Source organism: Ambystoma mexicanum, chromosome 13 (assembly GCF_040938575.1).
Source record: "Ambystoma mexicanum isolate Mex_15411 chromosome 13, UKY_AmexF1_1, whole genome shotgun sequence".
Lineage (NCBI taxonomy): Eukaryota > Metazoa > Chordata > Amphibia > Caudata > Ambystomatidae > Ambystoma > Ambystoma mexicanum.
Window position 1 is genome coordinate 837,341,650 of NC_090938.1, and position 27,343 is coordinate 837,368,992.

Here is a 27,343-nt window from a genome sequence, read left to right on the forward strand (position 1 = left end):
TAGGGATAGTGTTACAGACACGCCTTGTCGACGTCCCCTTTTCGACTACGAAAAACAAAATGCAATACTCTGCAGTGACCACTGGATGTCGGACCTATGCACAGCATGTGATTCTAAGCAGATTAACAAACATCAGAAATATAGGTTTTCGACATTATTGTTTTCTACATTTTTTTTTTCGACATTTTTGTAAGTCGACTTTTTTTTCTACATTATGACTATAAACCGGATAGGCACACTAAAAGAGGGCTCTGGTGACGGTCTAACAGCAGAGGTGGAGACATTTTGTTCAGGTTGGGAGGAGGAGAGTGATTCAATGTGGCGAATCAACGACTTGGATGGCTCGGAAACAAGCCTCCTGAGCTAAGTAGGTTATGTGGACACATTCCATGATGGGCAGAAGAGGCAGCTGCAGAACCATAACCATTTCTTGGGCGGTAGGAGCTGAAAGGGCCTGTCATCCCAGTCCAGTGGAGTTCAGTTCACTAGAAACCCCCGTAGATAACCACCGGAAGAGTGGACACAGGGTAAATAAAGCAGTCTTTATTCCTATACAGCACATACAGTTTAGATTGACATGGAATGGGTGTGTTGATGCCAGCGCTCCGCAGTTCCTTCCCGATGCCCATGCAATGCATCAAACCTTCAGGCTGTAAGGGCAGCGCCAGCTCTTGCCCCATGGTCCCTCAAGTCCACCACAAAGGCCCCCCGCTCTCCCTTGCAGGGCAGGGGGGCAAGAACTAGCACTCATCCTCCCCCAGCAGCTCAAACAAGTTCCTTTGGGAAAGCTTCCCCTTCATGGGCTTCTTGGAAGGGCCGCCCTCTGTGACCTTTTTGGAAGGACCACCTTCCGAGACCTCTCTGATGGGCCCATCCTCTTCTGCCTCCTCTTCCTCATCTGCATCACGGTCCTTCTCCTCATCCTCCTCCTCCCCAGAGCTGGAGATCTCTTCCTCCTCCTCCTCTTCCTCAGACTCCCCTGAGCTGTCTCGGCGCCGCGACATCTGCAGGGCCGCCATGTCTACCGTCTCAGGGTGATTCTCCCAGTTCTCTGATGGAAAAAAAATTATATATGTTTAAGGACACAGTAAGAGCACTACTAAACCCCTCACCCCCTTCCCTTTGAACAAACTGAAGGGGTTAATCACAAGGGCAAGGGCACATCACTTTCAAAACGCACTAAGAACATTCTTCCGGTGCAGGCATGAGGGTCTCCCCTCGTTGGAATTTCCTGCACCCACTCTACCGAAGCTTCAGATAATGCATTAGAAGAAGGATTAACTAAAGTAAACTGGTTATCTACCACTGTGTATTTAGGAGTTGGCCTCAGGGCGTGGCTTGTAACCCGACGGTCACAGGGTCAACACAGGCAAGGGTCTCATTATGGAGCTTTGAAAGACGTACGCCCAAGTATCGTAGCGATGCGCAAGAATGTATTTTTAATTGACAATCAACAATTCAGATCCAATTGGCTGCCTCTTCTGTCAATGTAAAGGAAAGTGTTCTGGATGCCAAAGTCTTGCCTCGTTTGTGGTTGGTAGCAATTGTTCTAATTTGCAATGGTGCAGGATTTATTGGCGTGATTTTGTTCATGGACTGGGGTTGTTTTTTGCTTTGGTGAATGTTCAGGGAGAAGATTTCTTTCAGAGCACTAAAAGGTGAGTGATGCAGGTCTGTTCAAGTGCCATGGCTGGGATGGGCTCACGTCATTTCCCCGAATCCCATTTCACTGAGCTGTTTTACCACAAATAAATGCAGGGTGAGACCCCCACAATTCCTCTCGACCCACCCATAAACTATATCCCAGATCTGATGGCAGAGCAAAGGTACAGGAATTACTGGTCGGCCACGTGTCCCGTGAGAGCAGGCACTGACCCTCACCTTTCTCTGCGGTATACCCCGGAGGCCGCATGCAGAGACAGAGCCGCCCGTCCACTGCCAAACGCAGGATGCTGTTAGCTGCTCGGTATACATCATTCCTTGCCGCCTTCGCTGTCTTGTAGCCTCTCTTCTCAGCCCAGGCTGCAAAAGAACACAGAATACATAAGCAAAGCAATGCCAAAGCGCAGAAAAAAAGGAACTGAAAATGGGGCACTGGTTACGGACAAACTGTGGGCTAAGGCAGAAGAGAGAGTGCAGTTCCTGATTATTAATTTCAAACTGTGCAAAATACGTCATTGCATCAAACCACGAGAAGTTGATAGTTTGCCTAGGAGTGCCAGGAGTTGCTGCAGTGTGTGCAAAGAAGAGACCTAGTGCCAAAATACAGGGTGGGCATGCAAGAAGTGCCGAGTAGCCTACAGCATGCCTCTGAGCCCCACGAGTCCCTGCGGCCCGCCTGCGAACCCCACGAGTCACTGCAGCCCGCCCACAAGCCCTGTCGCCCGCCTCTGAGCCCCAGGAGCCCCCGCCACCGAGCCCCACGAGCCCCCGCCACCGAGCCCCACAAGTCACTGCAGCCCGCCCACAATCCCGGTCGCCTGCCACCGAGCCCCACGAGCCCCCGCCACCGAGCCCCACAAGTCACTGCAGCCCGCCCAAATCCTGGTCGCCTGCCACCGAGCCCCACGAGTCCCCGCCGCCCACCTCCGAGACCCACGAGACCATGCCGCCCACCTTCGAGCCCCACGAGTCCATGCCGCCCGCCGCCTCCGAGCCCCACGAGTCCATGCCGCCCGCCGCCTCCGAGCCCCACGAGTCCATGCCGCCCGCCGCCTCCGAGCCCCACGAGTCCCCGCCCGCCGCCTCCGAGCCCCACGAGTCCCCGCCCGCCGCCTCCGAGCCCCACGAGTCCCTGACAGCTGCCTCCGAGCCCCACGAGTCACTACTGCCCGCCTCAGAGCCCCACAAGCCACCACTGCCCGCCTCAGAGCCCCACAAGTCACCACTGCCCGCCTCAGAGCCCCACAAGTCACCACTGCCCGCCTCAGAGCCCCACAAGTCACCACTGCCCGCCTCAGTCCGTTACGAGTCAATGCAGACCGCATCCAAGCATCACAAGTCACTGTGGCCTACCTGTGAGAGAGGAGACAGAGCCCAGGCACAGGGTGGCACTAGAGGAGGTGTTAAATGGCCTACAGCATGCCTCTGATCCCCACGAGTCACCGCCAGTCGCCTCTGATCCCCTTGAGTCACCGCCAGTCGCCTCTGATCCCCTTGAGTCACCGCCAGTCGCCTCTGATCCCCTTGAGTCACCGCCAGTCGCCTCTGATCCCCTTGAGTCACCGCCAGTCGCCTCTGATCCCCTTGAGTCACCGCCAGTCGCCTCCGATCCGCTACGAGTCACCAACAGCCGCCTCCGATCCGCTACGAGTCACCAACAGCCGCCTCCGATCCGCTACGAGTCACCAACAGCCGCCTCCGATCCGCTACGAGTCACCAACAGCCGCCTCTGAGCCCCACTAGTCACTGCCAGATGCCTCCGAGCCCCACGAGTCCCTGCCAGCCGCCTCCGAGCCCCACGAGTCCCTGCCAGCCGCCTCCGAGCCCCACGAGTCCCTGCCAGCCGCCTCCGAGCCCCACGAGTCCCTGCCAGCCGCCTCCGAGCCCCACGAGTCACCACCGCCCGCCTCCGAGCCCCACGAGTCACCACCGCCCGCCTCCGAGCCCCACGAGTCACCACCGCCCGCCTCCGAGCCCCACGAGTCACCACCGCCCGCCTCCGAGCCCCACGAGTCACCACCGCCCGCCTCCGAGCCCCACGAGTCACCACCGCCCGCCTCCGAGCCCCACGAGTCACCACCGCCCGCCTCCGAGCCCCACCGCCCGCCTCCGAGCCCCACGAGTCACCACCGCCCCCGCCTCCGAGCCCCACGAGTCACCACCGCCCCCACCTCCGAGCCCCACGAGTCACCACCGCCCACCTCCGAGCCCCACGAGTCACCACCGCCCACCTCCGAGCCCCACGAGTCACCACCGCCCACCTCCGAGCCCCACGAGTCACCACCGCCCACCTCCGAGCCCCACGAGTCACCACCGCCCACCTCCGAGCCCCACGAGTCACCACCGCCCACCTCCGAGCCCCACGAGTCACCACCGCCCACCTCCGAGCCCCACGAGTCACCACCGCCCACCTCCGAGCCCCACGAGTCACCACCGCCCACCTCCGAGCCCCACGAGTCACCACCGCCCACCTCCGAGCCCCACGAGTCACCACCGCCCGCCTCCGAGCCCCACGAGTCACCACCGCCCGCCTCCGAGCCCCACGAGTCACCACCGCCCGCCTCCGAGCCCCACGAGTCACCACCGCCCGCCTCCGAGCCCCACGAGTCACCACCGCCCGCCTCCGAGCCCCACCGCCCGCCTCCGAGCCCCACGAGTCACCACCGCCCCCGCCTCCGAGCCCCACGAGTCACCACCGCCCCCACCTCCGAGCCCCACGAGTCACCACCGCCCACCTCCGAGCCCCACGAGTCACCACCGCCCACCTCCGAGCCCCACGAGTCACCACCGCCCACCTCCGAGCCCCACGAGTCACCACCGCCCACCTCCGAGCCCCACGAGTCACCACCGCCCACCTCCGAGCCCCACGAGTCACCACCGCCCACCTCCGAGCCCCACGAGTCACCACCGCCCACCTCCGAGCCCCACGAGTCACCACCGCCCACCTCCGAGCCCCACGAGTCACCACCGCCCACCTCCGAGCCCCACGAGTCACCACCGCCCACCTCCGAGCCCCACGAGTCACCACCGCCCACCTCCGAGCCCCACGAGTCACCACCGCCCACCTCCGAGCCCCACGAGTCACCACCGCCCACCTCCGAGCCCCACGAGTCACCACCGCCCACCTCCGAGCCCCACGAGTCACCACCGCCCACCTCCGAGCCCCACGAGTCACCACCGCCCACCTCCGAGCCCCACGAGTCACCACCGCCCACCTCCGAGCCCCACGAGTCACCACCGCCCACCTCCGAGCCCCACGAGTCACCACCGCCCACCTCCGAGCCCCACGAGTCACCACCGCCCACCTCCGAGCCCCACGAGTCACCACCGCCCACCTCCGAGCCCCACGAGTCACCACCGCCCACCTCCGAGCCCCACGAGTCACCACCGCCCACCTCCGAGCCCCACGAGTCACCACCGCCCACCTCCGAGCCCCACGAGTCACCACCGCCCACCTCCGAGCCCCACGACTCACCACCGCCCACCTCAGACCGTTACAAGTCAATGCAGACCGCCTCCAAGCACCACAAGTCACTGTGGCCTACCTGTAAGAGGATACAGAGCCCAGGCACAGGGTGGCACTAGAGGAGGTGTTAAGTGGCCTACAGCATGCCACTGATCCCCACGCCAGCCACCTGCAATCCCCTACGAGTCAATGCGGCCTGCCTCCGATCCCCGACGAGTCAATGCGGCCTGCCTCCGATCCCCTACGAGTCACTGCTGCCAGCCGCCTCCGAGCCCCACGAGTCCCTGCCAGCTGCCTCTGAGCCCCACGAGTCCCTGCCAGCCGCCTCCGAGCCCCACGAGTCCCTGCCAGCCGCCTCCGAGCCCCACGAGTCCCTGCCAGCCGCCTCCAAGCCCCACGAGTCCCTGCCAGCCGCCTCCAAGCCCCACGAGTCCCTGCCAGCCGCCTCCAAGCCCCACGAGTCCCTGCCAGCCGCCTCCAAGCCCCACGAGTCCCTGCCAGCCGCCTCCAAGCCCCACGAGTCCCTGCCAGCCGCCTCCGAGCCCCACGAGTCCCTGCCAGCCGCCTCCGAGCCCCACGAGTCCCTGCCAGCCGCCTCCGAGCCCCACGAGTCCCTGCCATCCGCCTCCAAGCCCCACTAGTCATTGAGAGCCTCCTCCAATCTCATACGAGTCACTGTGGCCTGCCTCTGATCCGCTACGAGTCACTGCTTCCCGCCTGCAATCCCCATTAGTCACTGCGGCATGCCTGTGGGAGTCACAACACCCAAGGCACTTTCAGAGGTTTGCAGGAAGTAGTATTGTTGTATTCTGCTTCTAACAAACACATGGTGCCCAACAATGAAAAGCAGGGGGTGGGGGATATAAATGGGGATAGGTACTGCAATTTCCTAAACAGGTCCAAGGGATTCCGAAGAGTTTCTGCAACTGCGACATACATTGGCCAGTGAGGGCATGCCCTTAGATGCGATTCCAGAGGTGCTGCAGCGGCCAGGTAACCTGCAGCCTTGTGAAAAGTGTGGCAGGCTGAATGCAATGGAGCAGGATGAGGCAAAGTTTACTGGGAATCAGAATGGCGAAGCAAGAGAACAGAGCGGCACAGGATGACAGTGAGACAAGGGGGCTGAAGAATGAGAAGCAGTGGTGAAGCTGAAGGGGACAGGGCCATAAGAGTGGAAGGCTTGAAACAGGGCTGACCCCAATGCAGAGGAAGAGCAGGAAAGGAGAAGGATAGCAGAGAAGAAGCGACAGTAAGAGGAAGAGTACGGGGCTCAGATTGAGCAAAGGCAGAAAAAGAGGGTGAAGAAAGTCAGAGGGTTAAAAGTAGGGCTTCCAGCGAACACTATGTGTGCGGTGGCAGGGCACACACCCAATCAACCCCCCCCACTACAACCCACGACAGTCTCAGGGTGGTTACCTTCACAGATGTCCCAGGCACACCACTGCACCGGCTTCTGGTCCTCGGAGGCGCCGCCATTCATATATGGATGCTTCAGCTTGAGGAGCGCTGGCACCGGGATCCTGACGGACAGGTAGCCTACTGAGGTGTAAGGCTCCTGGATCTGCGCAATTGGGTAGATTCCGGCCAGAATCTGCAAAAAGAGACCAAGAAGAGGCAGTGAGGACTTCATGGGACAGCAGCATTTTATGCCCAATCCTTCTATAGAGGGGAAGGAGCACGTCTGCTTCTGGGCTTTGTATCTTGAGTCATTCTTTGGATGTTCACTAAAGGCAGGTTAGAGAAACTGGGAAGGTGTGCTTCCCTCCACTCACCCCAAAAGATGACAATCTGGAGCCTACACCCAAAGCCACCAACAGACTGCCCTTGCACTGATGCGCCAGTGTCTATCCTTCTCCGTTCCTACCACAATATAAGGGGAGAGAGCATGGTTGGCACATGTGTCTTGACAGACTTCCTGCTAAAACCCTCCTCCTCGCAGACTCAATGCATGTCCTTAAACGCATCAGCAAATTAGGGAACCATTTAGTATGCTACAGGCATAACTAAAATGTGCAGTCATGGTTTGAACGCACTGTTGAACGCACTCTTAAACCAATGCTCAAAGTGTAATCTTTGCAAAAGGTATGTGTAGAAGCCCAAGTGACTGACATACAAAAGCATCCATGGGGCCATGGCCCCTGGAGGCTAGAGAAATGACAGTGAGGGCCCACTGCAGGAGTAATGCTCTGTGATGAAGTCCCCTTCCTGTGCTTGGTGGAGGTGGATGGAGTGGCCATGGGGGCGGACTGTCCTCACCCCCACCGATATACCAAGCACAGAGGAGGTCCAGGGTGGGACCCTCAGACTATCCTAAACTCTGCAGAAGTTGACTTCCCCCTTTTAATCTTCCTTCCTATATGGCAGTACAAAGCCCCATCGCTCACAGGCCTGCCACGATGCAGGGTAGGATTAACCAACTGCCAAGCCACTTTTCTGATGCAGTTTAAGGAGTGGCACCAGCCTATCTGGTGGCTAGGGGCGCATGCTTGCACTGCCGATGTAAGCCTGCGTTCCTTACCTCCTCCCACGAATTGGCCCGCAGTTCCACCGACCACCAAGCAATACACCACTACCTGCCCACTCCATCCCTGTACCCTACACCTACCTGCCAATGCTGCGTCTCATTCTACCCACTCCACGACCCCCATGCGAAGAGAAAAGTGACAATGCCCCGTGTGGCCACTGTGAGAAACCTGAGGGTGTTCTCCAGATTAGACCCAGAGAATCCCTTATGCAGGTGGCCAGGGAAGGACTGGCACTCTCAGATCCAACCCTGGGGGTGGACAAGCGAGAGAGGATCACCTGGTTAGGGGAGCCTGGGGTTACGCCCAGGGAATGCCCCAGGTGAGACGTGGTGTTACACCGGGGAAGAGGGTGAGGACGACAAAATCCCTGAGGCTTTTATAGGCTGTTCCAAATCAACCTCCCTTACCAGAAACCAACAACCCCTCTGCATCTGGTAAACCTACTAGGAACCCAAATCCTATTGCAGGGGGAAACTAAATCTCCCAGAATCCCCATTTTCCAGTTACCTACCCGAGTACTCCCAGTCATTCTTCTCCCCGTCCCTCTGATTATTATTTCCCTAACTCCCAGTCTGCTTTGACAAAACAGTACAGTTCGCACAATTTCCCCTATTCATTTCATGACGATAATGCTGGTCATTCCCTCGCCAGACCTCCAAACTATTATTTTACGGATTTTTCTGATTCATTTCACAAACCCTACAATTCTCACTCTTCCAAGTTTACCAACTCCCCCTAGGACGAGGGTCGATGAACTAGGAGGTAGAAAGAATCCCCATGGGAATACGAGGGATATTATTCCCTATGAAAGCCTGTCAGGTTGTCCCAGTTTTGAGGCCAGGCGAGATCAGGCAATCAACCTTGATCACGTACACATGACTTCCCTTTGTCCTCCCCATAGGATTAAAAGGCGGAGCACACAAGCACACACTGAGCAAGTCCAAACGCATGAGGAAGCAGCTATTCCAGGACGGCATTTCAAACGGAGGAGAAAGGCGGCGAGACCTGAAAGGACGGCGAAGAGGGAATTGCCCTTGCCCTTTTCAACCCAGCCTCCGGGAAGGGAAACGTAAAACCGGGAATTGCAGCTGGCGAATGGTGCAAAGGATGTCAGCGGCACACGGGACCCTCCTGCACCGATAGCCAGGGCGGAGAGAAGCGGTTGCCATCGTGGTACCGTTCTTGACTCCAGAGGCAGGAGACACCGACAGAGTTTGGCAAAGCCGGCGAGTCGGAAAGAGCTGATAATAGATCGGACTGTGTTGGGATCAGGTTTGTGAAGAGCAACATGGTATAAAGAAAGAAGACTAAAGCAGAAAGATCTTTTGTAATCAAAATAGGTATCAGTTACAGTGGTTCGGCGCCATGTGGGTGCTCAATCGAAGGACTCTTGACTGATGCCCCGTTCCTGAACCAGGAGAACGTGTTGAACTTAGAAATCAAAGTTGTCCTGCAGCGGGTTATGTAGAATCCCGTGCACAGCGGAAAGTCTTCAGTTGTTGTAGAAACTACTAGTACCAAGAGGCCTTAGGGGAGGCCAGCGTGAGGTGTCAAAGTGGTCACACGAGGGTCAAGCCAAACCCCTTGTACAGTCGAAAGTCTTTGGCACATTGTGGAGGCAAATGTGAACCCGACTGAGGGACACCAAGAGAAAGTGAAACAAAGTGAACTGTGTAAATGGGGAAAGTGTGAACACGTCTGAGGTATGACTGCCAATTAGGGTAAACAGTAACTCATCCGAAAACATTGTGGTGATAAAACTGTGAAGCCTTATGGGGGCCCCGAGACCCGGAATTGGGTAAGAGAAGAACCTTAGGGGTCTAGAATGTGGTTGGTCTGATCCTGACTGAGGGACAACAACCTTTGAGAGAAGGACTGGAGCCCGGAAGAGGGGGATCCAACGGTGAAGAGTAATCGCCCACGTGAAGATTACCAGATGGAATTTCTGTTGTGTTGTTAATAGCATATCGGGCCATCTGAAGCAAATGACTTTGCATGAAAAAGACTTGGCACAGAAGGCCCTGATATCGAGGAAAAGGAACTGTTAACCTTGTGTCAGAGAAGCCCAGGAGTGTGCTGTGCTCAAGAGTCCCGCCTTGTCCCGTGCTAAAAACGTGGGGAAGGGAGGCCCTAGCCTTAACATCCTGACTTATTTTGTGAACACTTCTTTCTTTATCATTTTAATTTCTTGTTAACATTATCCCACACTATTTTGTAGCATAGCGGTAAGGATTAGCAATAGTTTCCTTTAGTATAGGCCCTTTTTATTTGACTAGCCTCCACTTGGACAGTATTATTAGATGGTCGTAGCTTGCTCCCATCTTAGATTTAGATTAGGCGTTTATCTCACCCACTTTTAAAGTTTAATACACACCATTGAACTGTGATCACTTGTGTCTTACTTTGATACCATGCCTTCCTTACACCATTATTGGTTTCAGTTGGCAGTTGCGAAACGCACAAAGCCATTTCCCAATAAAAATAAAATAATTCAAAAATGAATATTAATTACTACAGAGGATTTCAGCCTGGGGTGCCAAGGGCCTTAAGCACCTCTGTCTGAGGCATGCTTCGGGCTGCCACCACTGGCCCACCACAGACCTTGGTATGGAAGGCTGTACTGTGACAGTGAACAGAGAAAAGCTCATGTAAGTGTTTGTGGCTCTTGCCTCACTTTGGATAGTGATGTGAGGTTTCCCCAATTGTCTCAGGACGCAGCAGGACTTCTCCTATGGACCACAAGAGAAAAGCGGGCCAATCATTGGGTACAATGTAAGTGAACACAACAGTCTCCAAATGCAGTTTCATAAGTCTTTTGGCGCCCTCCACCCCCTCCCCAGGGTTCCCACAAAGTCTCCAAGTTCATAACCCTCGAAAGCGCAAAGAAAGTGTCTGGCGTTTCATATTCTGCACACCAAGTCTCTTCCCACGGATTTAGCAATTCTCAGTATCTCTCAATCTCGAGGTTCACATGTTGTAGCTTCGTGCATCGGACTTGGCTCCATGAGCTCACGTTCCTGCTGTGGAATCACAAAGCGTTGCAGTTTGCAGGTTTAGGCAACGGCTGGGGGTATAGTTTGGCTCTGCCTGGTGAGTTAGACAGGACTGAAAGCTATGCTGGACATCCAATACTTCTTCCCGGTTCTTTGTACATGCCGGGATGCATTTCCAAAAGCAACCCTGTGGGTGAGCTTTGGGAGGCCCCCCTACTATGGTGACCAGGGAGACACGGACGTCTAGCCAACCCCAATCAAGGTAGGCAGCAGAGCGGCAAGGCGTAGACTCGGGAGGGATGGGCGAGCGGTCTAATGCTACACTGAGTCCACACAGAACACCACCAAGAATTCCAGTTACACAGGCAAGTACAAAAATGACAATGCATTACTTACCGTAAAAGCATTTCTGATGGTTGTATCTGCTTAGATTCACATGCTGTGCATAGGTCCGACATCCAGTGGTCACTGCGGAGTATTGCATTTTGTTTTTCGTAGTCGAAAAGGGACGTCGACAAGGCGTGTCTGAAATACTATCCCTATAGTGACGTGCGTTGTACCCACAATCCCTCACGCGTCGAGGTCCCTCTGTTTGTATTTTTCTGCCCTGAGGGAGCCTTCTAGAAGTGAGTGAGTACAGAAGGAACAAGTTACTTACCTGTAACTGTTGTTCTCCAGCATGGGTCTGGCATGGATTCACATGCTCATGAATATTCCCCGTCGTCAGGCTGGGAATCCTCGGTAAAGAAAAAACCAGTATCAGTTTCGTTTCTGATCTGTCTTTCGTAGTAATAACCAATCACTGGTCTCTGCGTCATACTGACCACAGCCAATGACTGCCCTCTACCTAAGCACCTCCTCCGGCAGCCATCTTCAGATTTGGAAGCACGTGAAGTGGCAGTATGACCAAGTGAAGAGCCGCAGAGGGGTAGGCGGGAGGGTTCGCATGTGAATCCATGCCAGACCCATGCTGGAGAACAACAGTTACAGGTAAGTAACTTGTTCCTTCTCCAGCATGGGGTCTGGCATGGATTCACATGCTCATGAATAAAGAATACATAGCAGTACACACATGCACAACCACGGGAGGTGGCAAAGGCTCAACATTAAGCATCACATTAACTCAACATTAAGCATCTTACCTCCTCACCAGGCTCACCTCAGGCGAACAGGTTGCGCAGCACTGCTTGGCCGACCCTGGACTCCTCCCTGGAATCCCGGTCGACGCAGTAGAATTTCGTGAAGGTGTGCGTCGACCTCCACGTAGCAGCCCTGCATATGTCCAGCAGGGGCACACCAGATAGGAACGCCGTGGTAGCTGCGATCGCTCTGGTGGAATGGGCTCTCGGACGGCCAGGCAGCGGTCGGTTTGCCAACCGGTGACAGTACATGATACAGCCGGAGAGCCATCTGGAGATGGAAGCCTTCGAGAGAGCCTTCCCCTGATTGACAGGTCCAAAGTTCACAAAGAGTTGTGACGTCTTCCGAAAACCTTTCGTGCGGTCCACGTAGAACTTCAGCGCTCTAGCTACATCCAGCGAGTCCAAAGTCCTCTCAGCCGGCGACGAAGGCGACGGGAAGAACACAGGTAACACCAAGGGTTCGTTGAGATGGAAGTCCGACGGTACCTTGGGCATGAAGGAGGGGTGCGTCCTGAGCACTACCCTCGTGTCGTGGAAAGTCAAGTACGGGGCCTTGCAGGAAAGGGCCTGGATCTCTCCCACTCGTCGTGCGGAGGTGATGGCCACGAGAAAAGCTGTTTTCCACGATAGAAACTTCAACGGGGCCGAGTACAGAGGCTCGAACGGAGGTCCCATGAGCTTGGTCAGCACCACGTTGAGCTCCCACGCCGGGGCCGGAGCCTTCACCGGCGGGAACGATCTGAACAGTCCCTTCATGAACTCTTTCACCAGACGATGAGACCACAAGGACGTCCGCCCCGTGGTTCTGGTGTATCGGGAGATCGCAGCAAGATGAATCTTGACGGACGCGTGTGCCAGACCAGCTTTGGCCAGCGTCAGCAGGTACGGCAGTACTTGGGGAGCCGTAATCCGTAGAGGGTTAATCTTCTGTGCGTGGCACCAGACAGAGAACCTCTTCCATTTGTGTCCGTAGCATTTAAGAGTCGAGGACGCCCTGGCCTTTGCAAGAACCTCTCTGCAATCGGCCGGTATGTCGTATCCTCCAAACTCTAGCGCTGCAGGAGCCAGGCCTGCAAGTTCAGCGACTTCGGGTCGTGGTGGAGGATGGCGCCTCCTTCCCTGGAGAGTAGATCCGCGTCCGCCGGCAGCTTGATTGGCGGGGACGCTGACAAGTCCAGAAGGTCCGGGAACCATATCTGCCTCGGCCACACAGGTGCGACGAGGATCATCCTGCACCGTGACCTCTTGAGCTGGTTGACGAGCCGGATTAGCAGAGGCAAGGGAGGGAACGCGTAGAGGAACAGGCCCTCCCAGGGGAACGAGAAAGCATCGCCCATGCTCCTCGTCTGGGGAAACCTGCTGGCGAACCTCCGGCACTTGGTGTTCGTCGCCGTCGCGAACAGGTCGATCTGGGGTGTGCCCCACCGTCGGAAGAGGCGATCCACCAGATCCTGCCGTAGTTCCCACTCGTGGCACGAGCGCAGCTCCCTGCTGAGTGAGTCGGCGATGGTGTTTTTTATCCCTGCCAGATGAAACGGCACCAGAAGAATCCCTTGGGCGACGGCCCAATGCCACAGGTCCTGCGCCTCCTTGGACAGCGCTGGGGACCTGGTTCCGCCCCGTTTCCTGATGTAAAACATGGTGGTGGTGTTGTCGGTGAAGATCCTCACCACCTTGCCCTTGAGGGACGGAAGGAAGGACCTGAGGGCCCAAAACACTGCACGGAGCTCCAGGACGTTGATATGCAGGGACTTCTCCGTCGGGAGCCAGAGTCCCCTTGCGTGCAGATTTTCGGTGTGCGCTCCCCACCCTTCTAGGGAGGCATCCGTGGTCACAGTCACCTGGTGGGCTGGGGTCTGGAAGTCCATGCCCGCCGTCAGATGCGCGCGGGTGCCCCACCACCGTATCGCTCGTCGGAAACTCTCGTCGAGCTTGATCCTTTCCTCGAAGCTGCCCGTCGTCTGGATCCAGCGCGCATCCAGGAATTCTTGCAACGGGCGCATCCGGAGCCTGCACATGGGAATGAGGTAGATGCAGGAAGACATCATCCCGAGGAGGGACTTGATGGACCTCACTTTGGCCGCGTCGGCCACCAACATCTGTTGCACCTTGCCCAAGATGGTCCTGGTCCTCTCCTCCGACGGGGAGGCCAGAAGGGACACTGTGTCGAGCCTCGCTCCCAGAAACAGTGCGACTTGCGCGGGCACCAGGTGGGATTTGGCGTAGTTCACGGAGAATCCCAGGTCCGTGAGGAGTTGGACGGTCCTTGCCGTGTGGACCACGGCGAGCTCCCTCGTCTTGGCGCGGATGAGCCAGTCGTCCAGGTAGGGGTAGACGTGAATCCCCTCGCGGCGCAGCTGCGCCGCCACCAGTGCGAGGCACTTGGTGAAAACCCTGGGTGCCGACCGTAGTCCGAAGGGAAGGGCTTTGAACTGGTAATGACGCCCTTGGACCACGAATCTGAGGAATTTTCGGTGCCCCTTTAGGATGGGAATGTGGAAGTAGGCATCCTCCAAATCCAACGACGATAGGAAGTCTCCTTCCTCCAGCTGACCCAGGACGTGCTGGAGGGTGACCATCCGGAACTTCTGCGCCTTGATGAACTTGTTCAGACGTCGCAGGTCCAGGATGGGGCGCCATCCTCCCGTCTTCTTCTTCACGAGGAAGTATCGCGAGTAGACTCCGGAGCCCCGAAGCCTCTTTGGGACGAGTTCGATGGCGCCCTTTCTGAGCATCGCCTTTACCTCCAGGAGAAGTTGAGGGACGTGAAGTTCTTTCCTGGCCACGGGGGGGATGCGCGGGCACCTTTTTTGAAATTCGAGCGCGTGGCCCCGGGCCAGGGCGTCCAGCACCCAACGGTCGGTGGAGATGGACTCCCACACGCTGACGAAGCCCGCCAGCCGGCCTCCCACCGGGGTGCTTCGGTGGGGGCCCGACCCCACGGCCGGTTCAATCCTGCTTGGACGCGGCCTTGCCGCCTTGACCTCCTTGGCGACGACGGCGGGGTCCGCTAGACTTGCCTCGTCCTCTGTAGGCCTCTTGCGACGACGAGCGGGCCGCTTGACGGTAGGAAGCGAAACCGCCGCCGGAACCTTTGGAGGCGCCCTTGCCTCCGCCGCTCCGAAAGGGCGTCCGTCGTTGCTGCAGTACTCCAAGGGCCCGGGCCGTCTCAGTATCCGCCTTGATGGCCTGAAGGGAATCGTCCACTGTCTTCACAAACAGGTTGTTTCCGTCGAAGGACATGTCCAGGACTCTGGTCTGGACGTCCTGCCGAAAGTCCGTAGCTTTGAGCCATCCACGACGTCGAAGTCAAACGCCGTTGCCCAGCTGGCGGAACCCAGTGTCGGCGATGTCCGTCGCCACGGTGATGGCGTGGTCCGAAGCCACCTCACCTTCCTGCAGGATCTCAAGGGCCTCCGCCCTCTTGTCGTCCGGCAGAAAATCCAGCAGGGGAGCTATCTTGTACCAGAGCTCCCTGTCGTAGCGGGCCACGATAGCCAAGGCGTTGGCCGCTTTAATCGTCGTCGCTGCCGACGAGATGACTCTACGTCCCATAGCATCCAATTTCTTTCCCTCGCCGTCCGGCGGGGAAGTCGACGTGGAGGCCGCACCCCCCCCCGCTTTCTTCCTGGCTGCCGCGGAGACGACGGAGTCCGGGGTAGGCTGCGCCCGGAGGCATAGGGGGGCCGTGTCCGGGACCCGGTACTTTTTCTCGTACCGGTCTCTTCTCGCTGGCGTCGTGGAAGGGTTCTTGAGGAGGGAAAGGCCCTCATCCCAAATGTCGTCCAACAGAGGCACTGCGAGGACCGTCTTCCTCTTGGCCTCGCGCCGCTGGTAAAGGAAGCCTTCCTTTTTCTTCTCCTCAGGGCAGAGTTGGAAAAGCTCGGATGCCCTGGCGATCATTGAGTGGAACGATCCAATCTCGTCGGGCGGAGAAGCCCTGGTGGGAGGCGACGACGGAAAATCCTCGTCGTATGCCTCGTCGTCCGTACCCGTCGCTGCCGTGTCAGTCCCCGTATCATCCCCTCGGGTGGACGGGGAGGAGGGCTGGACGGGCGCGACGGTTGAAAAGGAGGTGGTGGATGGATCCTTCTTTTCTTGGTAGGGGGAACACCAGAAGGTCCCGGTTCTGGATCCCCCGACGGGAGAGGTTCCTCCGTCGGTAACGGTAGCCTCGTCCTTATCTCGGAGCATAAGGACTGTATAGCCAACAAAATGGCCGCCGAGTTGTCTTGCGGCGCTGGCAGAGGGGAATCCGACGGGCGAGCAGGGGCCCCGTCGGTATCCTCGACGATGTCGTCGTCGTCACCTGCGTCGGGGTCCATTCCGACGGGCTGGCCTTCTTCCACGCCTAGGCCGTGGCTTAAGACCTCGATCAGTTCCTCTTCTGAGGTTGAGGCCGAATCTACGACGACGCCCTGCCCCCCCTTCTTCCCCACGGAGGGTTTCACGGGGGTCCTATCGATGGGCACAAAGGAAGACTCCCTCCGAGGAGGCAGGGAGATTCTGGGCCCTGAGGTCGCCACCACTGGTGCAGCCACCACAGGCTGAGCCAGGGCCGCCGCGACCGTTTCGATAGAGGGCTTGGTCGGATGGATCAAGGCCTTCGCCACCTTAGGTGCGCTCACCGCCTTATCCTTGAGGGAGGGGGCACTGCCACGCTCCTCCTCTGCCTTAGAGCTCGACCGGGGCCTCTCCAGGAGTTTCGCCGGGTGCTCGGCCTTCCTCTTACCCGACCCAGAGCGTTGGCTCGTGGTTGATGGTGCCGGGGAGGGTGCGCCCTGCCTGGCGCCCGTAGAGCCCGACCGTTCGGCGCTCCCGGTGCCAGCGGACTCGCGGTGCTTGGCCTTATGTTGGGCCCCCGTCGCCGGGGCGCCCTCAAAGGTCTTAGAAGACCGCTCGGATTTCTTCTTCTTCTCGCCAGACGGGCTCTTACCCTCCAGCCAGTTGGCGAGACGTTGATGGCGGTCCTTCATGGTCCGTTCCGACATGTTGCCGCAAAACGCACAGTCCTTTTCCACGTGCGTCTTGTCCTCATGAAGGCAGTAAAGGCAGAAAGAGTGTTCGTCCTCCTTGAAGACGTTCTGCAGCTGGCATCCAGGGCAGACCCTGAACAGCTTTCCGGGCGTCGAGCTTCCCTTCTCCTGGGCCATCTCCGAGATCGGGCCTGAGAAGCTTCTGGAGTCCTCCGAAGTGTAGCTCGACGAAATCTTCACCCTTGAGGGGCACAGATGAATCCGACACGGGTCCCCCGCAGTTCGGATGTAGGATCGGTGGAGCTTGAGGCTCTTTTGACCGAAAGAATCGAAGTTTTTTGTGAAAAAGCGCGAAAAATAGCACTAACGCTCGAGAGCAATAGCACGAGGATCCCAACACATGAGCGTGCGGTAAAAATCTGAAGATGGCTGCCGGAGGAGGTGCTTAGGTAGAGGGCAGTCATTGGCTGTGGTCAGTATGACGCAGAGACCAGTGATTGGTTATTACTACGAAAGACAGATCAGAAACGAAACTGATACTGGTTTTTTCTTTACTGAGGATTCCCAGCCTGACGACGGGGAATATTCATGAGCATGTGAATCCATGCCAGACCCCATGCTGGAGAAAAGAGAGATATAAAAGGAAGTCTATGTTCCTTCCATCCGAGCGGGGACGAAGGGTGGGCGCATGTGAATCTAAGCAGATACAACCATCAGAAATGCTTTTACGGTAAGTAATGCATTGTCTTCTGATGTTTGTTAATCTGCTTAGAATCACATGCTGTGCAGAGACTAGCGAGCAGTACCCGGAGTTGGCGGTGGGTTATGAGAAGGAACAGTAGAGAAAAGATTTCTTAATACTGCCTGTCCCACCTGGGAGTCAGATCTCGAGTGTGCATCTAGACAGTAGTGTTTTGTAAAGGTGTGCACAGAACTCCAGGTAGCCGCTTTGCAGATGGACTCAAGGGGAACATTTGCAATGAATGCTATGGACGCCCCCGTGCCTCGAGTAGAGTGTGCTCTTGGCTTAAAGGGCAGTTCTCTCTTAGCAAGAGTATAGCAGAGAGTGATGCATTGAACAATCCATCTTGAAATAGTGGACTTTGAAATTGCACCCCCTTCTCTTCCTGCTGCCACCGAGACGAAGAACTGATTAGTCTTCCTCAGTGGTCTGGTTCTTTCCATGTAGAACATGACCGCTCTGCGCGCATCTAGTGTGTGCAGAGTTTTTTCTCCTAAGTTGGAAGGATTTTGAAAGAACGTTGGCAGTTCTATAGACTGGTTTACGTGGAATTTCGGAGCAAACCTTGGGTGCGTGCGTAGAACCACCTTATCTCTGTGAACTGTAACGAAGGGGTCTAGAACAGAAAGAGCCTGTAGTTCACTTACTCTCCTGATGGAGGTGATAGCTATTAGAAAAGCAGTCTTAAGAGTGAGGTGTTTAAGAGATGCTTTGTGCATGGGTTCGAATGGTGAGCCCATGAGTCTGGTAAGTACCACGTTAAGGTCCCATCCGGGAGCTGGGTCAGCTATCGGGGGGTGTATTCTCTTTACTCCCTCCATGAAGGCCTTTATAACAGGGATCTTCCACCACAACACTTTGAGTTGGGAAGTGGTGTATGCAGAAAGTGCCGCTAGGTGGACTTTAATGGAATTGAACACTAGACCTAAATCCAATAAGTGGGTCAGGTATAGAACAATATGTGTGGGAGAGCAGTCAATCGGGTTGATGCTTTTTCCTCTGCACCAGATGACAAATCTCTTCCACTTGCTAGAATAGCAGTGGCGAGTGTTAGGTTTTCTGGCTTCCCGGAGGATGTCCATGCATCTCTGCGGGAGCTGTAGATGTCCGAATTCTATGATCTCAGGAGCCAAGCTGCTAAGTTCATGTTCTGGGGGCATGGATGCAGAGTCCTGCCCTTGTCTTGTGACAGCATGTTGTACGGGCAGGGGAGTTTCACTGGGGGAGATAGAGACATCTCCATCAAGTGAGCGAACCATGGCTGTCGGGCCCACATTGGGGCCACCAGTATCATGGTCACTTGTTCCTGGTGCATCTTGTGCACCACCTTGTTGAGAAGGGGAGTCGGGGGGGAAAAGCGTAAACAAATTTCCCTGACTATTGCATCGACAGACCGTTCCCCTTGGATTGGTTCTGGGGGTACCTGGAGGCGTAACTTTGGCATTGTGAGTTCTCCAGGGTTGCGAACAGGTCTATTTCTGGGAATCCCCATTGTGTGAAGACGTTGAAGACGATGTCTTCATGCAGTCGCCATTCGTACTCTTCGGGCAGGGGGAAATCTCTGCTGAGTTTGTCTGCCAGCAGATTGAGTTCCCCTGGTACATTTTGGGCCAGTTTGGACAGTCCTGGAGAGTGGGTGCCCCCCTGCTTGTTGATGTAGTACATGGCTGTGGTGCTGTCTGTAAGGACCAACACAGTCTTGCCTTGTAGGTGTTCCTGGAAGGCTTTTAGCGCCTTGAACAAAGCTAGTAGCTCCAGTAGATTTATGTGTTTGGATGCTACGTTCGGAGTCCACACTCCGTGAGCGGTCTGATGGGATAGGTGAGCCCCCCATCCTGTGAGGGATGCGTCTGTGGTTAGAGTGGCTTCCGCCGCGGGTGTGGCAAAGGGTTTCCCTCTTTCCAGGTTTTCCTTTGTCCACCACCGTAGCGAGAGAACCAAGGCCTGCGAGACCACCACTAGATCGTCCCATAGTCCGCTGGCCTGACACCACTGGCTGTTGAGCCACTCTTGCATAGGGCGCAGGCGCGCGTGAGGTACCAAATAAATACACAACGCCATCATGCCTAGCAAGCGCATTGCTTTGCGTACCGTCACCTCTTGACCGGTTACATATTGAGGGATCTGAAACAGCATGTTTTGGACCCTCTCGTTGGAGGGGAAGACGAGGCCGTCCTTTGTTTGAATTAGAGCCCCTAGGAATTGTTTGATTTGGCTGGGGTCTAGGCTGGACTTCTTTTCGTTGATGGAGAAGCCCAACTGGAACAAAAGGTCTACAGTCTTTTGGGTATTGGAGAAGCATGTTTCGTAAGAATCCCCTGTTATGAGCCAGTCGTCGAGGTAAGGGTAAACTGGAATGGACAACCTGCGCAGGTGGGCCGCTGCCACTGCCAGTACCTTCGTGAATACCCTTGGTGCCGATGCTATGCCGAAGGGTAGCACTCTGAACTGGTAGTGTTTGCCCTCTATCATGAACCTGAGGTATCTTCTGTGCGCTGGCAACATTAAAATATGAAAGTATGCATCTTTCATGTCCAATGTTGTCATGTAATCTCCCTGTGATAGCAGTGGGATCACTTCCTGTAAGGTCACCATACGAAACTTCTGGGGTTTGATAAACTTGTTCGTTGGGCGCAGATCTAATACAGGGCGCATGGTTAGATCCTTTTTGGGTACAAGGAAGTACACTGAATAAATACCTTCCGTTACCTGAGATAGAGGCACGACCTCTATGGCTCCTTTTTCCAGCAGTAGTTGTACTTCTTGGAGAAGGATGGCAAGGTGTTCCGGTGTCATGCGTCGTCCCCTCGGGGGTTTGTATGTTGGGGAACTGTTGAATTCGATGCAGTATCCGTGGGCTACGGTGGAAAGTACCCAGCGGTCTGACGTTATTCCCTCCCATGCTGGAAGAAAGGATGTTATCCGGCCCCCGACCGGTGTTGCATGGGAGGGGACGCGAATCTTCGGGTCACTTGGTGTTGTTGGGGCCTTGGGAGCCTCTGGGGGTGGACCCCCGACCTCTCCCTTTGCCACGGCGCTAGCCTCTTTGGCTGTACTGCCCACTATTGGTCTGGTAATTGGTGGCAGGGTACTGTTGCTGCTGATTCTGCTGTTGGCGTTGGCCACGAAAAAAGCGTTTGTTGCCATAGCCGCGTCTGGTAGTGAGCTTAGAGATCTGGTCAAGAGTTTTGATAGTATCAAACTCTTTTTTAGCCATCTCCAGAGCCTCATCCACCGCTTTCCCGAAGAGGTTTGAGTCTTCAACAGGTTTATTTATTAAAGACGCCTGTGTCTCCGGTTTGAACCCTGAGTTGCGCAGCCATACATGGTGTTTTAGGAGTATTCCCTGAACCAGGGAACGTCCCGCTGTCTCTGCAGCATCCAGAGAGTTCTTTACAATACTCTGGTTGACCTGGGTTCCTTCGCCAATAGTTGATAGCAGGGGTGTACGTAGTGGTTCCGGCGCTTCTTCGGCGTCTTTGCGCAGTTTGGCCCACTGCGCGTCCGCGTAGCTAGCTAGCAAAGAATTGTTGTTCGCACTTTTTGCCGAAAAGGCAGCCGAGGATGTGGCTCTCTTTGCAAGGGCATATAACCTCTTGCCCTCCTTGTCAGGTGGTGCCTCGCTGGTGGACAGCGGCACCCCTGCCCTCTTCCTTGTATTAGTTACTACAAGGGAATCCGGAATGGAATGTCCCCTAATGTACAGCGGGTCTGAGGGTGAAGGAGTGAAAAGTTTTTCAATTCTTGGATTAACTCCTCTGATTAGTGCGGGTGTGGATAGCGAAGGGATGATTCTTCTCTTCACTGAAGCGAGGAGGGGAATGGTCTGGCTGACCGGGGGTTTCTCCTTAATTACTCTTTCCACAAAGTCTATTTCAGGAGAGATCTCCCCAGTGTCCAGTTCGAAATGTGCTGCTGCTCTGCGCCACAGGGCATTGAACGTGGGCTGATCGTCAATGGGAGACATGTTTCTAACAGGTGAATTGTCAGGAGGATTAAGGTTCAGGACATCAGTGTCCGAATATACTGATGGGGATTGCCAGGGATGAGAAGGTCCTTCTTCTGGATTTTCTCCGAAGCCTTCTCCTACCATGTCTGGGCTGTCTTCCAGACCTTCCTCCTGGTTCTGTCCCTCTTCATCGTCCACAAATTCATCCTCCTCCTCCAAGTATTGGTCCTCACCAGTGAGGTCATGCACATTATGGAAATCTGAGGCTGTGTCCTGCTGGGGATTGAATAGTCTCGGATATTTGGCCCTGGGGTCCTCCTGAGGCCCTTCTCTTGTTCTCTTGGGAGTGGGAGGGTTCTGGGTCTTCATAAACCTTTCCATTCTCTCCATACAGAGATGGAGCCTTTCCATGGTTTCATGGGGTACCCCTGAGCGGTCTAGCAGGGCAAAATTAGTGTAATCTAGCTGAAAACGGCTCGACCTCTCCCATAACGTCGAGGAAAGTGTCCCGTCGCCTTCCGAAAAGCCTTCCGGTGTGCTGGGGGTCCCCCCGACTGAAGGGGGTAGTCCCTGTCTTTCTTCTGGCTATTTCGGCGTGTCTTTCGACCTTTGCGTAGCGCTCGACGTGTCTTTCGGCGTACGCTTCTGGGTTTCGGCTACAACGATCCTCGCCAAGCTCTCTGCAACTCGTTTGTCAGCGGAGGGCTGTGGTTTCGACGTTACGAGTGTCGATCGTTCTACGGCGGCGTGCGCTCTCTGCCGGTGCGCGCCGGCCGATGGTTTGGGGGTGGCGCCCTTATTTGCCGAAAGCCCAGTCGCTGGTCGCGGCTGCGAGAGGGGCTTCGAACCTGAACGGTCCGAGGAGGCCGCCGGTTGAACCTGCGTCTCCTTGGGCGCTGATGCTTTCTTCGAAGAAGAGCCATGGGTTGTGTGCTTATGTGTGGTATCGTGTGCGTCAGTGTCGCCGGGGTGTTCATCCCCATAAGCAGGGCGTGAGCCGAGCCCGTCTGGGCCGGGGACAGACGACGAAGAGCGCGAGCGCTCTTTAGAGGGGTCTACAACTTCCGTAGCGGAGGTCGTGTTATCACGTTCCTCGTCACCGTCGGTGGTATCAGCGGCGGGTGAAGAATCGGCCTTTGACATAGCTTAGGCCGCCCACCTCTTGACCCTATGGTCTTTTAGAGTCTTTGGCTTAAGAAGCCGACAAGCCGTGCAACCCTCCTCTTTGTGATCGAGGGGCAAGCAGCGGTTACACCGTGAATGCGTGTCCTTCCAAGTAAACTTGCCCTTGCAACGCAGGCAAAACCAAAAGGGTGTCCTCTCCATAGCCGAGGCAATAAATCGTGATAACGACCCCAAGGGAAAGGAAGGGGAAAAGGAAAGGCATTCTCAGAAAAGAACCAGAGATGTCCCACGACCCCACTCTCCCTACTGTATTTGGCCTGCGAGGCCAGGCCACGTGTTCGGCAACCCCGAAGGATCTCCTCCGCTCGTCCCCTCCGTCGAAGATCTTGCTCGACGGAGACAGCTTCACAACCGCGTCGAGGGAGGGATCGATGCGTTATATATTAAATAGGAAAACGACCAAAGGTCGAGGAGATGAAATCTGCAATGTCTCTCGAGGAGCTCCGCGTAAAGGCGACCAGTAGCTGGGCGGAAAAAACCAATCTGAGGGACCTCGACGCGTGAGGGATTGTGGGTACAACGCACGTCACTATAGGGATAGTATTTCAGACACGCCTTGTCGACGTCCCTTTTCGACTACGAAAAACAAAATGCAATACTCCGCAGTGACCACTGGATGTCGGACCTATGCACAGCATGTGATTCTAAGCAGATTAACAAACATCAGAAACACAATTATTTATTAGGTGTTAAAAATACACAATAGGAAATGTGAGAAACCTGAGGGCATCAAAACTTGGGGTAATCGGTGCACACTAATGGTTTAAGGTATCAAGATTTCTAGTATTTTAAGGTGCGGGGGAGAAAAGATGGTCTTGGCACATACTTGCAACTGAAAAATATTTGTTTGATTAAAAGTATTTTCTTAAATTGAGATCATTATTGAATACAATTGAACGTATTTTACATGTTAAATTTTGTCTGAACCATTGAATGTCTTGACAGCATAACATAGTGTGCAGGGGACTGGAGGGCTCCGAATCTGGATCCTCTGACTCTTCCTAAAACCTGAGGGCATCCCCCATTTCCCTTTCATTATGAGTCCTCTAGCCCTGAAGCTTTTATAGGCCATTGTCAACCCTATCCCTGTTCTTCCCTTAAATCATTTCCTAAGAAACACCAGGTGTGTACTGGGACGAGGAGCAGGCCAGCCAGAATAGTGCAGGACTACCATTTCAACTGTGAGCGGTCTAGCCATTTTTGGACCAATCATGGTGGCGCGAACTTGAAAAGCAGGAAATCCTAGGGAAAGGTTGTCAGCTGTGGAAGGAGGATATGGACTGCTGGGCGAAAGCAGACTCCTCCAGAGAAGCGGCGTAGTAGGCTGAGCGCTCAAGTTCTTTGGCAGATGCAGAGCATATGCAGCTGGAAGCGAAGCTTAAGGACGCTGGAGGCCGGTGGCGGACCGCGAGAAAGAAACCAGTGTGACCCAACAAAGCTGTCCCAGGAGTCCCAAAGTGCCAGAGAAGCGCTGGGAGACTACGCAAGGCATCACACAAAGAAGAGAGCTTGCAGCAGCAGGAGACCTTACGGGCAAGCCGTAAGATCCAAATGGTGAGTCGACCAAGAAGGGGGAACACTGAGATGGCAGCAAGTATTTCTTTTGACTATCGATTTAAGTGAAAGCAAGTTTATGCATTTTGAATACGATCAGAGTGAAAGCATGTTTGAACACTTTTGGAATACCGACTGAGGTGAAAAAAGAGTGTTTGTGAAACCTCCTGATACAAGGAATTGTGTTATATGAGAAAACAAGCATTGGCACGAGCCAGGAGAATAAGAAAGTGCAACAAGTGCATGGTGGCAAATCAAGCCACGAAACAATGTCAAGAGGGTGTGATATGTGAACGAGTCAAGTATCACTGTCAAGCTGAAGCAGTGATCACGTGTTGACCGAAAAGCAGCAAGTAAGGTGCATCGGTTGCGTGACATGTAATGGGTGGACCGTGTGGTCCGACAACTGTGTCTGGACAGAGTGCACCTCTATATGGAAAAGCCACTTAAACACCCCCAAAGAAGCTTATGTTTCAATTGCAAATAACGTTTATATGATTTGAAGTCAAGGAACTGAACCATACGTGTGAATTGGTGAAAGGAAACCATATCAGAATAGCTGATAAGTGTCCCAAGGAAAAGCTGAAAGAACTGAACTCTTGAGGAAGGGAACCCCTGTGCGTGCCTTGTGAACTATCTTGAACTTGGGGAAGCGCACGCAGGTTACGAGGAAGAAGCTCTGAACTATTTTGAAGCTCACATCCCTACACATTGTATACAATTAGTTGTGAGGGCAAGTATAGGTTTTGGATACAGAGACATTTGCTTTGGGCTTTAGACGTTCCTTCGTTTTCTTTAGGTAGGGAAATCTCACCTTATCATAGGGCAAGTTATGCCTTACTCAGTCCTACATTTTTAGTCAAAAAAAAGGTTTGTGGAACAAACTTTGATCTGTTGTCTGTATCTACTTCATGATTCGCTCACAGCAAGTAAAACCACTAGTCAAATGTTGTCACACTTACTATAAAACATGACATGCATTACTTACCGCAATAGCATTTCTGATGATTGTATCTGCTTAGATTCACATGCTGTGCATATAGTCCGACATCTATTGGTAACCGCAGAGTATTGCATCTTGTCTTTCGAGGATCGAAAGGGGACGTCGACATGGGCGTGCCTGTAACACTATCCCCAATGTGACGTGTATTGCCCCCAAAATCCCTCACGCGTCGAGGTCCGTGTGATTGTATTTTGTCTGCTGTGAGGGAGCCTTATGACCATCGGGAGTGAGTACAGAAGATAGAAGAAGTAGTAAGATGTCTATGTTCCTTCCATCCGAGCGGGGATGAAGGGTGAGCGCATGTGAATCTAAGCAGATGCAATCATCAGAAATGCTATTACGGTAAGTAACGCATGTCTTCTGATGCTTGTGAATCTGCTCAGAATCACATGCTGTGCAAAGACTAGCAAGCAGTACCCAGAGTTGGTGGTGGGATGTGAGAAAGAACAGTAGTGAAAAGAAGTCTCAGTACTGCTTGTCCCACCTGAGAATCAGACCTAGAGTGAGTGTCTAGGCAACAGTGTTTTGTAAAGGTGTGTACAGAACTCCAGGTTGCCGCTTTGCAAATGGACTCTAGGGGAACATTTGCAATGAATGCTATGGAAGCCCCAGTGTCTCGAGTAGAGTGTGCTCTAGGCTTAAAGGGCAGACCTCTCTTGGCAAGAGTGTAGCAAAGTGTGATGTCATTGACAATCCACCTTCAGATAGCTGATTTAGAGACAGAATCCTCTTCTCTACTAGCCGCCACTGAAACGAAAAACTGGTCTTCCTTAGTGGTTTAGTTATTTCCAGATAGCACATGACTGCCCTGCACACATCTAGTGTGTGTAGGCTTCTTTCCGCCTCGTTAGTGGGGTTCTGGAAGAATGTTGGACATTTTATTGACTGGTTCACATAGAACTTAGAAATACATTTGGGCGCAAACCGAGGTTGAGTGCGCAGAACCACTGTATCTCTGAATTGTGACAAAAGGGTCTAGAATAGAAGAACAAGTTACTTACCAACTGGTAACAGTCTTTCGACTGGATGTTCCTCCAACGTCCAACATATTCCACATCTTTGACAGGTTATGTCCACAGCAGTGCTGCTTCTGAGATTTTTCAGCAGAGGGCGTCCTGCATCGAGTCAATGTCCCACAAAAGCCTCCGTCGAGGGCGTCGTCATCGGAGGTTAGAAGTAGCACGCATGACACCCATAGCCTCAGTTCATGTTCCCCCCCCCCCCCCACAACATGTGACATACTCGTACACAATGCCTGCTTGACTGCACATAGCCTTGTGGGTACGCAAGCTGCAATAGCATAGGAAATCCTTCAGAGGGGCAGGCTGGGAGGGCGATGTGGAATACGTTGGAGGAACATCCATTTGAAAAAACGTTACCAGTTGGTAAGTAACTTGTTCTTCGAATGGATTGTGTCCTCCAAGGTATTCCACATCTTTGACAGACTCCCAAAGCAGTATTAGTGATCGGAGGAGGGTGAAGAATTTAGAGTACCCAATCAGATGGTAGAATAAAGAACCGCCTTACCAAAGGCCATATCCGGACCATGGATTGTATCCAGGGAGTAATGCCCGTTAGGGAGAATTCTCAAAAATGTGCTAATTCCCTTCACCTTAGAGACCCCCAGCAACTTTGCTGGATTTTGAGGACTTGATTTTTTTTACCTGCAGAGAGTGTGGTCCTTTTTCCCATTCTCTCATGTGTTTTGAAATGTGTTTTACTCTTGTGTTTTCTTTGGTTATGGAGTCTTAGACAACTCCATAGGCATCATCTTTTCATGTGTGTCACACAGCACACTCAGTGCAGTGGCACAGGGAAACCTTTTCAGGCTTTCCCAAGGTATAAATACCTTCTCTGGGATAAACTACTGTTTTCCCAGTGTACGTAAAGTGAAATTGATTTGACTAGTCTTTACATTCCTAGACCCAGCACACCCTATCTTACAATGGAGTGCTTGAGGGGTTACTTAGTATCCCCTGTGCCTAGAAACTCATGTAGCAGTCAAATGCTACACTTCTCCTCTCGAAATGGCTGGTGGCAGTGGTTTTACAACAAACTACCATGATTTTTCCCAACCGCGAACACCGGTAGCGTTAAATCGCGGGAGCCATGTTTTCCAAGATGGCGCCTTAAGCCCCTTTGTTTA

At 54.3% G+C, this 27,343-nt stretch overlaps 1 protein-coding gene across 1 annotated transcript in view; it reads right to left on the reverse strand.

Annotated features, from left to right (window-relative positions):
• Positions 1–528: 528 nt before the first annotated feature.
• GNL1 (G protein nucleolar 1 (putative)) overlaps positions 529–27,343 on the reverse strand; it is a 260,630-nt gene continuing 233,815 nt past the window's right edge. The window contains exons 10-12 of the mRNA XM_069635347.1: positions 6,545–6,719; positions 1,882–2,022; positions 529–1,051 (exon numbers count right to left, since the gene is read on the reverse strand). Of these exons, the coding sequence (XP_069491448.1) occupies positions 741–1,051; positions 1,882–2,022; positions 6,545–6,719 (627 nt within the window). The 3' untranslated portion in view covers positions 529–740. The remainder of the gene's footprint in view (positions 1,052–1,881; positions 2,023–6,544; positions 6,720–27,343) is intronic.